Source organism: Pogona vitticeps, chromosome 3, assembly GCF_051106095.1.
Source record: "Pogona vitticeps strain Pit_001003342236 chromosome 3, PviZW2.1, whole genome shotgun sequence".
Taxonomy (NCBI): domain Eukaryota; kingdom Metazoa; phylum Chordata; class Lepidosauria; order Squamata; family Agamidae; genus Pogona; species Pogona vitticeps.
Window position 1 is genome coordinate 9,172,078 of NC_135785.1, and position 15,105 is coordinate 9,187,182.

At 45.4% G+C, this 15,105-nt stretch overlaps 1 protein-coding gene across 1 annotated transcript; it reads left to right on the top strand.

Moving 5' to 3' along the window:
* The first annotated feature begins 49 nt into the window (after positions 1 to 49).
* On the top strand, positions 50 to 14,399 carry AHSG (alpha 2-HS glycoprotein). Its single transcript, XM_020810566.3, has 7 exons — positions 50 to 905; positions 1,696 to 1,806; positions 5,706 to 5,790; positions 8,528 to 8,691; positions 9,304 to 9,414; positions 10,933 to 11,031; positions 13,916 to 14,399. Exons 1-7 carry the CDS (start codon positions 594 to 596, stop codon positions 14,183 to 14,185), a joined length of 1,152 nt encoding a protein of 383 aa, XP_020666225.3. The 5' UTR covers positions 50 to 593; the 3' UTR covers positions 14,186 to 14,399.
* Positions 14,400 to 15,105: the final 706 nt, after the last annotated feature.

Genomic DNA, 15,105 nt, shown 5'->3' on the forward strand with positions numbered 1-15,105 from the left:
GGGGCGCGAGTAATTAGTTTTGCCTTGGGCGCAGAAAAGCCTGGCACCGGCCCTGTATCCAGCCATTCTCATTGAGGGCCACATGGTTCCCTGAGGACCCCTGGCCCATTTGAAGGGGGGCACAGACTGGAAACAATTCTTCACCTAGCACCTTATAAGGTTCATTATGAGACTTATTCAATCTTGATTCGGCCTATATTTCTTTTATGTTGCATTTATGGTTAAAAGAAGAAGACGAAGAAGTTGAGAATGGCTGAAGGTGCTCCATCCATCAGAATCAGCTTGATCCCTTGCAATTAGCTGGTCATCATTTCCCCTATTTCCTTTTTAGTGTAGCATCGAGCAGTAGAACTCTGTGCTCAGTTTAGGCAGGACTAGGACTAAAGAGCAAGGATTTGTGCCTTCCGCTCTTCTTGCCATCTATGTTTTAGCCTATTTAGCAATTTCTCTCTTATCTAATAAAACTTTGACTCAAGGTCCCCTGGGTGTTTACTTTTCTTTTTCGCTTGTTTGCAGTCCCTTTCAAGACCCCGGACAAAGATTGCAAGCTGTCATGTACGCAAAAGGGCGGTGGGTTCTTGGATTGTCTATAAATGAGATCCCGGCTTGAGCTCCTTCCAGCTTTCTTTCTTTCCTTCCTTCCATCCCTTCAGCAGAGCGGGTCTTCTGAATCTTCCGCACACTCAGCCATGAGGTCGCTGATAGCTCTGGTACTCCTGGGTCAGATTTTAGGATGCACGGCCGTTTCGCCGCCATTTATTCCCCTTCGACCACAGCTTCTTCCATGCGATCTCCCCGAGGTCGAACATGCAGCAGAGATTGCAGTGAACCACATCAACACACATACGGTCCATGGATATAAATATGTCTTGAACAGAATTGAAAAGGCCAAGATGATACCCCGGGTAAGTGATGCGTAGGACCCCATCTCAGGATAATTGGGATACCTCAATATTTGGTGAGTTGCTTATTCTTGGCAGCACAGCTTTCAGGATCTCTAAGGGATTCTTGTTGCACTCCAGAACTTGTTGCAATCCAAAAAAAGGGGGGAAATTTTCAAATTTTAAGCTTTGGTCTTGTAATGTCTATTTAGTCACTTATTGCAATCCAACCTTGATGCATCTGTCCGAGATCCCTTTTAATCAGAGGCCTGGCTCTCTCGTTAGAGTGAAGCAGCCACCTCAAAAAGCAGACACAGGGGTAAGAATTTTTCCATCTATTCCTCCACACCAAACTTCTAGATAGCTCTGTCTTTTGCAGGTAGGGTTGTCAACACTGCTCCCCTGGGTCTCCAGATAGGGAGACAAATCTCAAAACACATTTGTACAGTGTTTTGAGATTTGTCTCCCTGTAACTGTGACTGAGAAAAACTGACAATAGTTACATCTCAAGAGTGGATATTATCCCTTGTTTCAGGTGTCCCTTCTAAAAATAAAATGCATTACAAGTAATTTGCATTTAGTTATTGGGTAATAACAAAGTACAAAGCTACTTCAAAGCTTTGGCTAAGACCAAATGTCATTGTGCAAGGAAAATCAGCAAATGTGGAGGGAGGGAATTTGTTTGTTTGTTTGTTTGTCTGTTTGTTTATTTGATTTATACCCCGCCAATCTGGACTACTCGTCCACTCTAGGCGGCTAGAGTGATTCTAATGTTCTAATGATTCTCTCTCTTTTTCTTCTCTGCTCTTTCCAGAGGCCACATGGAGAGATTTACTTCCTAGAGATGGACTTACTAGAGACCAGATGCCATGTCTTGAGCCCAGTGCCAGCTGCCAACTGTTCAGTACGAGCTCGGCATGAACATGTGAGTATTTGCATTTTGAGGCAATCTTGTAGGACAGTGTAAGATCTCATACAGCCCATGGGTCACATGGGGGAGGCGTCCTGTTTTTTATAGACCCCAGAAATGTGCAGACCTCTTCTGCAGTGGTCCAAAACAGATCCTGGGGGAGTAAAGCCAGGCCACACAACACTGCTTGCTGACTATTCTGAATGGGAAGATTTACTGTCCATTTAAAAGGGACCTCCCTCCCAATTCTGCAAATAGCAGGCACCAAATTACCCTTCAGAAATCAGCCAGATGGTTTACACATCAGCAGCCAATGATCCATACAATGGGTTTGCCTCAGCAAGGGCACTTGTGTGTGTCCAGACGGATGGCTCCTCATATATTCCAGCCATCACAATGCCATTTTAAAATCAAGGTGGGTTTAGGGTTGAAATGCTGCACTATTAGGACAAATCCATTTTGCTTTTCACACACCACTGGTGCCATCGGTCCATTCAGATTTCTTCACACAATAAACAGGATGTTCCTCTTTCATCAATTTATTCAGTAACGCCCCCTTGCCATAGCAAACCCGCCCACCCCGCCAGCCTTCTCTCCAGATGCCTTCCAAGGAGAATCTGGGAGCGTACCTTATTTTGATTTCTTTGCAAACCTTCTGCTTTAACACTCTTCTTTACTTGGCCAAGCTTCATCTATTCAGTTACACAATGCTATTGGTTGCCTGATTTTATCTGCTGGTGGTTGAGGTCCAGATATGAGTAGAATGCTTTGGCACAGTGCTAAACTCATACCGTCCTATTTTGACTCCCTTCCTCATTCCAGCTTCATTTTGTTAGGTGCAATTACAGAACCTAAGGTTCTCTCCTTCCTTCCTTCTTTCCTTCCTTCCTTCTTTCCTTCCTTCCTTCCTTCCTTCCTTCCCTCCCTCCCTCCCTCCCTCCTTCCCTTCCTTCCTTCCTTCCTTCCCTCTCTCCCTCCCTCCTTCTTTTCTTCCTTCCTTCCTTCCCTCCCTCCCTCCTTCCCTTCTTCCTTCCTTCGTTCCTTCCCTCCCTCCCTCCCTCCTTCCTTCCTTCCTTCCTTCCTTCCTTCCTTCCTTCTCTCCCTCCCTCCTTCCCTTCCTCCCTCCTTCCTTCCTTCTTTCCTTCCTTCCTTCCTTCCTTCCTTCCCTCCCTCCCTCCCTCCCTCCTTCCCTTCCTTCCTTCCTTCCTTCCCTCTCTCCCTCCCTCCTTCTTTTCTTCCTTCCTTCCTTCCCTCCCTCCCTCCTTCCCTTCTTCCTTCCTTCGTTCCTTCCCTCCCTCCCTCCCTCCTTCCTTCCTTCTTTTCTTCCTTCCTTCCTTCTCTCCCTCCCTCCCTCCTTCCTTCCTTCCTTTCTTCCTTCCATCCTTCACTCCCTCCCTCCCTCCCTTCTTCCTTCCTTCCTTCCTTCCTTCCTTCCTTCTCTCCCTCCCTCCTTCCCTTCCTCCCTCCTTCCTTCCCTCTCTCCCTCCCTCCCTCCCTCCTTCCTTCTTTTCTTCCTTCCTTCCTTCCTTCACTCCCTCCCTCCCTCCCTTCTTCCTTCCTTCCTTCCTTCCTTCCTTCCTTCCCTCCCTCCCTCCCTCCCTCCTTCCTTCCTTCCTTCCTTCTCTCCCTCCCTCCTTCCTTCCTTCCTTCCTTTCTTCCTTCCATCCTTCCCTCTCTCCCTCCCTCCCTCCTTCCTTCCTTTCTTCCTTCCTTCCTTCACTCCCTCACTCCCTCCCTTCTTCCTTCCTTCCTTCCTTCCTTCCCTCCCTCCCTCCTTCCCTCCTTCCTTCCTTCCTTCCTTCCTTCCTTCCCTCTCTCCCTCCCTCCTTCCTTCCTTCCTTCTCTCCCTCCCTCCTTCCCTTCCTCCCTCCTTCCTTCTCTCTCTCCCTCCCTCCTTCCTTCTTTTCTTCCTTCCTTCCTTCACTCCCTCCCTCCCTTCTTCCTTCCTTCCTTCCTTCCTTCCTTCCCTCCCTCCCTCCCTCCCTCCTTCCTTCCTTCCTTCCTTCCTTCCTTCCTTCCTTCCTTCCTTCCTTCCTTCTCTCCCTCCCTCCTTCCTTCCTTCCTTCCTTTCTTCCTTCCATCCTTCCCTCTCTCCCTCCCTCCCTCCTTCCTTCCTTCCTTCCTTCCTTCCCCCCCTCTCCCTACCTCCCTCCTTCCTTCCTTCCTTTCTTCTCTCCTTCCTTCCTTCACTCCCTCCCTCCCTCTCTCCTTCCTTCCTTCCTTCCTTCCTTCCTTCCTTCCTTCCTTCCTTCCTTCCTTCCTTCCTTCCTTCCTTCCTTCCTTCCTTCCTTCCTTCCCTCCTTCCTTCCTTCCTTCCTTCCTTCCTTCCTTCCTTCCTTCTCTCCCTCCCTCCTTCCTTCCTTCCTTCCTTCCTTCCTTCCTTCCATCCTTCCCTCTCTCCCTCCCTTCTTCCTTCCTTCCTTCCTTCCTTCGGGCACTTGGGACTCCTCTCCTCTAAGTATCTGTGATTTTATATTATTCCTCTCTTTCTTCGGGTTCCCATCTCAAAATTAGGCTTCTCTGTGCATCTTTCTATCCACTCCCTTTAGCAGTGAAAGAAGACTTCAGTGAGGAATAAGAGATTCTGGGCTTGTACTGGATTCTCCCAGCCTGACATACCAATTACACAGAGTAGTTTGTCAGCTAAACTGGGAGACAGAAGAGCCACAGCTTGTTGGTTCGTCCTAAAATTAAGTAAAAAGATAAAACTACCTCACAGGGTTAGCTTGCTAGTTAGTTCTGAATATTCCCCGAAGGCTTCACTTCCAGAGATGGTGGCCAAAATAGGAAAGGTTTGCCTAGAATAGCCAGAAAGCTTATCTTTTTTATTATTCTTGTTATTTTTTTAAAAAAAGTACAGAAAATGAAATATTTATTTATTTAAATAATGAAATAATTTCTGTATTACCTAAATCAAAATTTAAAAAAATCAGGAACTCTCCTCTTCTCCAAATTTAGGCACACCAAACACCTGACAAATACAAGATTTTAGTTTTAAAACATGTCTTTAACTCGGCAAACATAATTCATTGTCTGAGAATCCAATTCATTCTTTTAGGCTAATTCATGGTATTAAAATTAACTCGTTTTAGATTGTATTTCTGTCAGAACTATTTTGAACACTAGAACGTATTTCAACAAGGCATCACTGGGGATTTTTTTGTGATTCTCTGATGTAGGAATAGTTCCTAACCTTTGAGATATGTAGTAGAAAGAAGAGTTGCTAAGGAACTAGGAAAAAGGCAGATTCATGGAAGTGTCGCTCAATTGGGCCAAGACTTCCATAGTCAAGCTACATTGGGGCAGGGAGGGAACCTCACGCCCTCTAGTGGCCGAACTCCCCCTTTCTTATTTTAAGAGTGGGGCAAGGTGATGGGGGGGGGTAAATCATGAAACAATTATACCCAGGACTCCTCGATCTTTGTGGGGCTGCATGCACTTTGCACACCCCTGTTCTAAAATGACTGGAAGTAACACAATAAAACAAAACAAAGGTTTAGGCTACACACAAAAACATTTTCCTCTCAGTTCCTTCAGGCATGCAAATGAAGTCCATGTGTATCTGCTGGCGACCAATCATAAAACAAAAGCAGACTCATTTGCAAAAAGGCAGGGTCAGGCAAGCTTCTGCTACAGCAGATGTTCCATACCCCTTGGGAGACACCTTTACAACTAACAGCACACTAACAGTCCCACCTAGTTCAGTCACAGAAACTCCAAAGCCTAAATATTTCCCAGAAACCTAAGTGTCGTTGTGTGAACCTGTGGACTCAGAGGTAAAATGTAAGCAAAAGCGCTTGTGCATGGTGAACTAAATATGCACAAGTGGGGTCTTGCTACCTATCTATGTATTTTGTAGGTATTGCTTTGGAACTACCCTTGTTCCCACTAATTCTCTTCTTCTGAACTCTTAGGCGGTTGAAGGAGACTGCAATGTCAAACTGCTCAAGCACGAGGGAGAATTCAAAGTGCTCAATGTTCACTGCCACTCAACTCCAGGTAATCAATTTTAGTAGCTTCAGGTACCCAGTCAGGTAGACATTCAACCAACAAAAAGCACATACCTTGCCAATCTTTATTTGCTAGGAACATTTTCCATTTTCTGGAAAGGAGTTAGCCCTTATTTTATCATTCATTCATTCATTCATTCATTCATTCATTCATTCATTCATTCATTCATTCATTCATTCATTCCTATTCCAGTGTTGTGCCTTTTCATTCATTCATTCATTCATCCCTATTCCAGTGTTGTGCCTTTTCATTCATTCATTCATTCATTCATTCATTCATTCATTCATTCATTCATTCATTCATTCATTCCTATTCCAGTAGTTGTGCCTTTTCCTTGCCAATCCTAGGTTGTTGCTTGATTCAAGCAAAGGAATGAAAGTTATCAGAAAAACAAGCAGCAAGCAGTGCATCCAGTTGCTTTTGAAAAGTAACCCTGTATTCTCAACTCAAAGGCGTCCCCTGTGAGGGCGTAGTATCAGGAACAAGGATCTTCTGTTGGCACAAATGCCCGTTTTACAAATAGAACCTTCTTCCGGAACTGTTTTGGTGGCTGCGATCTTCTGGCAGAAGAGCCGAACAAAGTGGTAAAAATAGGGGCCAAGAAGGATCAAAATTACTTCAGATCTAAACTTCTTCCGGCCACAATGCTGGCACAGCAAAAAGCAAAGCAAGGCATGGTACTTATATATTTCCCAATAGTGGCAGACAGACAGAAACCTTTATTGGCATACTGTACTAAATTAAAACACACTAAGATGCAAATAAAACACACTAAGATGCAAATAGACTTCCCAAGAGAGCTTAAAGCACTCTCGGGCGGTTTACAAGTTAATTATGCAGGCTACACATTTGCTCCCCCAGCAAACTGGGTACTCAATTGACCAACCTTGGAAGGATGGAAGGCTGAGTGAACCTTGAGCCGGCTACCTGGGATTGAACCCTGAGTCGTGAGCCGAGATTTGGCCACAGTTCAGTAGTTTAACCACTGCACCAACACTGGCAAGGATAATCCAAAATGGTCTTCAATATCTATACATTGGAAGAGGTCTGGGTTCAGCACAACTTTAGATGACCTTTTATAAGCTCAGCAAGCTCTTAGCCATGTGGGGCACTTAAGAATTCACTGTCATTTCCCAGCTCTGTAACTGCAGGCTCTTTCAGATGGGGCATTTGTACCTCCCCATTATGCCCCCCTTTTTTATCACGAAAGCATGGAATTCACCAAGATATGTATCCAGACTTCAGCTCCTGAGGCACCTCTCTTGCTAAATCACTCCCTTTTCGCTGAACCAACAGGTAACCAAAGCAGTGTGATGAGTGATTTGTACACTGAGCGGAAGGTCAGCCGTAGGTCTCTCTTTGCATACCGAGGCACAAACTATGAGCTCGGTACCAACATTTTATTCCTATTAAGATCTCTGCCTGACAAGAAACTTAAAGGAACTTATAGGGAATGTCCCATCAGGAACAGTATTCTTACTCTGCTGCTTGGCTCCTTTACTCCTATCTGTCTTGGGATATTTTATTTTATTTTGTCCATGTGAACTCTGCTTGCATATTGGGAAGTGCTATAATGCTAAACTTGCCCACCTTTTTGAATGCAGACCCGATGGTCCTTTCAAAACAGACAGACAGACAGACAAAAAAGAAATTTTCAGACTGGGAAAGAAAGTGGCACAAGATCTACAGAACAAACCAAGGAGGAATTTAAAAAGTGCGGGGACTCCTGGGGGTGGCGGGGAGTCCCTCGCATGCCTTTACATTGGGAGACAGGAAACATATTGTCTTGATGGGAGCTCCTATTAAGATCAGCACATCGCAGGAAGCTTAGATGGCTATCAATGGAACAGTTCTAAGTATGCCTCTCTGAAAAGACAGGGAACAAATAAATAGTTCTCTCCTTTCCCCACCACCACCACCACTGCAAAGGATGTAGCCACCTATAAACATCAGATTTTGTTGTTGTTGTTTAGTCATTAAGTTGTGTCCGACTCTTCGTGACCCCATGGACCAGAGCATGCCAGGCCCTCCTGTCTTCCACTGCCTCCTGGAGTTGGATCAAAGTCATGCTGGTTGCTTCGATGACACCGTCCAACCATCTCATCCTCGGTCGTCCCCTTCTCCTCTTGCCTTCACACTTCCCCAACATCAGGGTCTTTTCCGGGGAGTCTTCTCTTCTCATGAGATGGCCAAAGTATTGGAGCCTCAGCTTCAGGATCTGTCCTTCCAGTGAGCACTCAGGGTTGATTTCCTTCAGAACGGATAGGTTTGTTCTCCTTGCAGTCCAGGGGACTCTCAAGAGTCTCTTCCAGCACCACAGTTCAAAAGCATCAATTCTTCAGCGGTCAGCTTTCTTTATGGTCCAGCTCTCACTTCCATACATCGCCACTGGAAAAACCATAGCTTTGACTATGCGGACTTTTGTCGGCAAGGTGATGTCTCTGTTTTTTAAGATGCTGTCAAGGTTTGTCATCGCTTTCCTCCCAAGAAGCAGGCGTCTTTTAATTTCATGGCTGCTGTCACCATTTGTGGTGATCATGGAGCCCAAGAAAGTAAAATCTGTCACTGCCTCCATATCTTCCCCTTCTATTTGCCAGGAGGTGACGGGACCAGTGGCCATGTACAAACATCAGATTAGCTGTTGTAAATGCTCAGGATTGGCTGCACATCAGCGCTACCCATTGAAAAACCAAGAACAAAGCATGCCTGTCTTTGTTTTCCTTAGACTCAGCTGAAGACCTCGTAAGACTTTGCCCTGACTGTCCCCTGCTGTTGCCTTTGAATAACGCCAATGTGGTGAGCGCAGTTAACACGGCCCTTGCCCATTTCAACGCCGAAAATAACAGCATCCACTACCAGCTCCTGGAGATCTCACGTGGGCAGATCTCAGTAAGTATTCAAGCAAGGACTGTCCATTTTAAAGGGTATTGTGGGAGGCATTTTTCAGGTGTTATGTCATTCTTTTCTCAGTCCTAAGTTGCAAAGGTTTTTTTTTTTTAAAGAAATAGATAATGACATTTTTATGACACTGTAATAAGTTCCAACAATGAGTTGGTTCTGAAGATGATAATGAGTAATGGGAACAAATTACAGTAGGACCCCCATATCCATGGGGGATCAGTTCTAAACTGCCGCCCCCCCTCGCGGATACTGGACAATGTGGATTATAGCAAACACTATTTTAACAACAAAGACTATAAATAGTGTGGTCTTTGGCTCCCTCTAGTGCCCAGTTCTGGTAATGACATCACGGAAATACATTTCCCTAGCAAATGCTATACAAAGCACAGTCTCTGGCTCCCTCCTATGGCCATATTTCTAGGATTTTTCTTTTAATACTTTTAATATTTTCAGTCGATGCAGAAGGGGGTCAGTGGATATCGTGGATATGGGAGGTTCCACTGTTCTTTCAGAAAGAAGCTTTCCAAGATCTGCTTCTGACTCCTCTATTTTATAGTTTCCTCACAGACAAGAATAAAATTTTAATTCATGTCTTCCCAGGTTTTGCCTCCAGCTACCCATGTGGAGTTTGCTATAGTTCTCTCTAACTGCTCAGCCCAAGAGGCTCAGGACCTCGCACAAGACTGCAAACCGTTGACAGGCGAGCATTCAGTAAGTGCAAATAATATAGATAAGTAAATACAGACATAAATAATAGATAGTAGGGATGATTCCGTTAAAAAAATTGATGCAAAATTGTTCAGGGACAAAAAACGAGGCAGGCAACTGCTTCTGCAAAGCAGGTAAACCAGGCCTTTAATTAAGCAGAAGCAGATGGAATGTGCGGAGGGTGGAGTGAATAGGTTTTTAATCCTACTGATTTCACACCACCCACCTTTTTTGTAGCAAAGTTTCCAAGACAGCCTGCTTGAGGATTCCAAGGTCCTCTCCTGATGCCGGAACTTAGGAAAGTTACTTTTGGGGGACTACATGTCCTAGAATCTTCCAACCCATATGGTTCTCAGAATGGCTGAGGATTTTGGAAATAGTGGCTGCCAATGGAGCAACCCCTGGATGAGGAGGAACATAGGCTAGGGTCAGCCCTTGAATGACTTGTGATGTTTTTACATTATAAATCCCATGGTCCACTTGTATGTTCTAATGGAGTAGATACTCCAGACCACTTGCCACGTATCCCTTTCATTCTCTGCTTTCTCTCTGTGTCGGACGCAGAATATAGCCTTGGTATATTCCTGCAGACTCCATTATAATAATTATTATGTTGACCACTTTCAGGGTTTTCAAGGTAGGGAATACTCAGAGGTAGTTTCCCATTCCCTTCTTCTGGAGGTGCCCTAGGATGTTGCAGCTGGCCCAAGGCCACCCAAGCTGGCTCTTCTCTCTGGAGAGACACAACAGGGGAATCAAACTCCCATCCTCTCTCTCCACAGCCAGAGACCTAAACCACTGAGCTATCTGTCCCATTCTAGACTGCATTATAAACCCATTAAAATGCTCCTTGCTTAATTAGCTTTGCCCCCATCGGGAGTCCCAGCAGAGCTTGGCCACTTCTCAGTTTGCGAATCTGTTTGGTGGCAGGTGACTTATTCATTGTGGTTGGTGGCTGAGGAGCAACCAGGGATGAAAGACAGGCAGGCATATAAGAGGGTCCATAGACACACAAAGGCAGGCAGGCCTTCAAATATACGCACAAAACAGAAGCAGGTTCTCTCCGATACATCCTAGAACTGCTCAGGCTCAGGTTGGAGATAATTTGAGTCTGAGGTGGGCCTGCTGTAGACCAGCCACCATTCAGTTTCCATTATCAGTCTGGATAAGAATGAAAAGTGACATCCTTTTGCCTGGTATTGCATGGCTAAGAAACAACTGTATGGTTGTTGTGGGTTTTTCGGGCTCTTTGGCTGTGTTCTGAAGGTTGTTTCTGAAGACGAGAACGAGTATTGGGAACAAATTACAGTAGGACCCCCAGAGTGCTGTCCTCTGAAGATGCCGGCCACAGAGACTGGCGAAACGTTAGGAAGAACAACCTTCAGAACACGGCCAAAGAGCCCGAAAAAAACCCACAACAACCATTAGATCCCGGCCGTGAAAGCTTTCGTGGATAAACTACTGTATGTTTCTCCTTGTACTTCCATTCTGTTTTTACATGTTCTTCTCCTCCTTTTTTAGCAATTTGGGTTCTGCAAGGCAACTGTTTTTGATCATAATGTTCCTACTGGCCAGACTCTTCCCAAGGATGTCGTACACTGCTCAGTCTACGAACAACAGGTACAGATTTTAGAGGAGATCCTCCTCTTATTCTCTCCCCCCCCATTTATACAACTTGTTCAGCAGAAGAGGCCTGCAGGTGGTTTGTGGCCCAGTGGCTTTGGGTGGATGACCAGATGTTACCACGCCTGTGCTTTAGACAGAACCTTCTGTCCTCTTCTACTACCTGATCCTACAGCTCGCGGGGTTCAGCAGTCTACCTATGATAGGACTACCTGGTGATTCCTCAACCCTCTCTTTCCCCTTCTCCCACCCGTATTTACACATCAGCATTCCACACCTTCACCAGAGTCAATATGCCGGTGAATATCCTCTTGCAACAGAGTAGGATCCCAGCATGCTTAACAGAGGCAATAGTAAGACCATTGTCAAAAAAGACCTCCTTAGATCCCACAATACTGTACAGTGGTACCTCGCTTAACGAGGATAATCCGTTCCAGCGAAATCACTGTAGAACAAAATCCTCGTTAAGCGAAATAAAAAACCCCATTGAAACGCATTGAAAACTCTTCAATGCATTCCAATGGGCTGAAAACTCACCGTCCAGCAAAGATCCTCCATAGGGGTGGCCATTTTCACTGCCTGTAAAGCGAGGAATCCGTCCTAGAAAACGGGGGGGGGCATTTTGTTCACCCAGTGACCATTTTGAAACCTGACGATCAGCTGTTTTTAGATCATGGTAATGCAAAAATTGGTTCCCGAGGCAGGGAACCGATCATCATGAAGTGGATTTTTCCCATTTAAACCATCGTTTTGCAATCGCTTTTGCGATCGCAAAAACCTAATTGTCAAGCGATTTCCTCGTTAAGCGAGGCAATCGTTAAGTGAGGCACGACTGTTTAATTACTGACCTCTCTCTGATAGTCAGTTCTTGGGCAAGGTATTGGAATAGCAGATCATAGCTTCTCAGCTCCAGGGGTTCCTGGCTGAGACAGGCTATCTAGATCTGTTTCTATCTGACTTCGGGCCAGGTTAAAGAACAGAGAACTGCTCTGGTCACCTTGGTGGATGACCTATGCTGAAAACTGGACAAGGGGAATATGTCCCGTTTGGTTCTACTGGATGTCTCCGTGGCTTTCAGTACCATCAGCCATGATATCCTATGGAGCCGTCTCTCTGGAATGGGACTGGGAGGCACTGTTTTACAGTGGCTCTGCTCCTTCCTGGAAGAGACAACTCAGAAGGTGGAGAACTCTTGAACCCTGGGTGCTGAACAGTGGGGATCCCTCTGATTTCTATTTGTCTCCTATGTTATTTAACATCTACATGAAACTGTTCAGAATTTGGGGATTTGGTGTCACCGGTATGTGGATGTCACCCAACTGTGTCTCTCCTTGCCATCTAAATTTGTGGATGTTGTTCTGGCTCTGGATAGGGGCCTGATGACAGTAATAGACTGGGTGGCTTCAGTGAATAAACTGAAACTTAATCCAGACAAGACAGAGGTGCTTCTAGTCAAGCGAAAGGCAGATCAAGGAATCGGGATCCAGCCTGTGCGCGCCTCCTCTAAACACAGGTGCGCAGCTTGTAGGGTGCTCCTGGATTCATCTTGGAGCCTGGATGCCCAGGTTTCGGTGGTGACCAGGAGTGCATTTGCACAATTAAAATAAGTGTGCCAGCTGTACCTATTACTGGGAAAGTCTAATCTGTTCACAGTGACACATCCTAGGTAGATGACTATACAGTGGTGCCTCGCTTAGCAATCACTCCGTTTAATGACCAAATCGCTTAGCGACGCTGTTTTTGCGATCGCAAAAGCGATCGCTTTGCAATGTTCTCTATGGGGTATTTTTGCTTTGCGATGATCGCAGGGAAGCGATCATCGCAAAGCCCCCATTTTCGCACAGCTGATCGGCGGTTTCAAAATGGCCACTGGGGAAAAAACATGGCCGCCCGCTGTGTTTAGGCACGGATTCCTCGCTTTAGAGGCACCGAAAATGGCGGCGCTATGGAGGATCTTCGCTCAACGGTGAGTTTTAAGCCCATAGGAACACATTGAAGGGGGTTCAATGCGTTTCTATGGGCTTTTTAATATCGCATAGCGATGTTTTCGTTCTGCAGTGATTTTTGTGGAACGAATTAATGTCACTAAGCGAGGCTCCACTGTAATGCTGTCTACGTGGGCCTGCTTATGGAAAATGTCAGGACATTTCAGCAGGTTCAAATTGGAGCAATCAGATGGTTAACTGCAGCTGGTCATGGGGATCCCATAACCACCCTCTTACAGCAGCTCCATTGGCTACTGATCCCTTTCTGTTGCTAACTTTTAGTCCCAAGCTATCTCAAGGACTGCATCTCCCTTTCTGAGCCTGCTTGAGTGTCTAGATCATCAAGAGAGGCCTTTCTCTCAGTTCCACTACCTTTATAAGTGTGTTTGGTGGGGACGTGGGAGAGAGCTTTCTCTCTTGCTGCTCCCAGACTCTGGGACTCCCTCCCACTGGAGGCCAGCTTGGCCGCATCATTGCTGTCCTTCTGCAAGCAGGCAAAAATCTTTCTCTTCAGGCAAGCTTTTCCTCAGGGCCTGCCTGCCTGAGTGGAATTTGGTTGCAGGTTGCTGTACCTGACTGATTTTAATATGTTTCGGTGTTGATTATGTTTTTTAGTACAGTATTTGTGTGGTCCTTTTTGTATTTGTGTACTCATCCCCGTTAGGTTTAAAATACTGTCTTTTCATGGTACAAACCGCCTTGGGTCCTTCCTCAGGAGAAAGGTGATGTAAAATATTTGAAATCATTCAATAGAATACTTGTGATTGCTGGAAAACAGGCAAATCAAACTGCAAATCAAACTGCACCAAAAGCAAACGAAATAACAAGCGACGTGCTCATCTAATCACCTCCAAAATAGCATAAGCAAACTAGACCTAATATAATTTCTTTTTCAGGCTGGAGCTTTTCATACTCATTGGACCGAGCATCACTTGGGAGGAAAGATTATTTCCCCTGGAATTGGCCACACTGTCCTCAGCCTCATTCATTCTCACAACGACACACACGCATCCCACGAGTCGCACTCGGCTGAGGCTATAGTACCTGTAGTACAACCTGCCGTGGTCAAAAGAGAAGTGGGGGCTGCCCCACCATTGCAACCAGTGCTGGTAGCCCCAGGTCCTCAGTTATGTCCAGGAAAAGTACATTTTTTCAGCTTGGATTAATGGAACGTCTTGCAAGATAAGGAAGGGATGGCCGGATGAAGAAACCAGCTAATAAAGTGTTGTGTAGATTTTCCTCACCTGCCCGCTCCAAGGAGATTTCAATAGTTTGCAAACATCTACTCCCTCTCATAGGAAAGACTGTGCCGGATCGCTTTGCCCAAGTTGTCCTTAGTTTTAAAGTTTCTAGCCCCTGTGGTAAACACCAAGTGGGGGGGGGGGGGAAACGGAGATGAGACTTGATGAAATCGCAAGAATGTTCTATCCTGCACCCTGGTAGCCATCCCCTTGTGTGGCAGAAATTCAATGACGTGCTGCTACAATTTAGGCAACTAAATGCACACTGCAAAATCTGTTGTGCCAGTTGGGACAGTGGGGCTTTATTAAAAAAGGAACAAGATTTGCAACATAACACAGAAGTAGCCAGAAAAATGCATCAAGTATCTTCTCTATGGACTCTTTTTTTTTTTTTGTCGTTTTTCCTGATGTCTCAAAAGGCTAGAACACATGATAGGAACAAGGTTGGAATATCTCTGTCCTCACAGTTTTAAAAAAATGGTGCTTAAAAATAAAATATCAAAAGCCTTCTTATATTTTTTGTTTCGTCTTTATCCGTGTAGAAAGAGGCCATAAATTGGTGGAGGTGGGGGTGGCGGCATTTTGTGGCCTAACAATCATATTCCAATTGGACCAGGATCCTTGGAACACTTTTCCATAATGGATGGCAATAAGAACCAGGAGGAAGGTGTGAATAATAAAACGACCACGGATGGAGTTAACCCTGCTGGGTATTTTTCCTTCCAAGCATACAAAGCACAGCACCGGTCTAGTATCTCTGGTCAGTTCAGTTCTGCCCCACAGGTTTCCTATGTGCAAAAGAAAGCTCAGTACAATGCTGGATGCCTGAAGCTGAAAAATCTTGA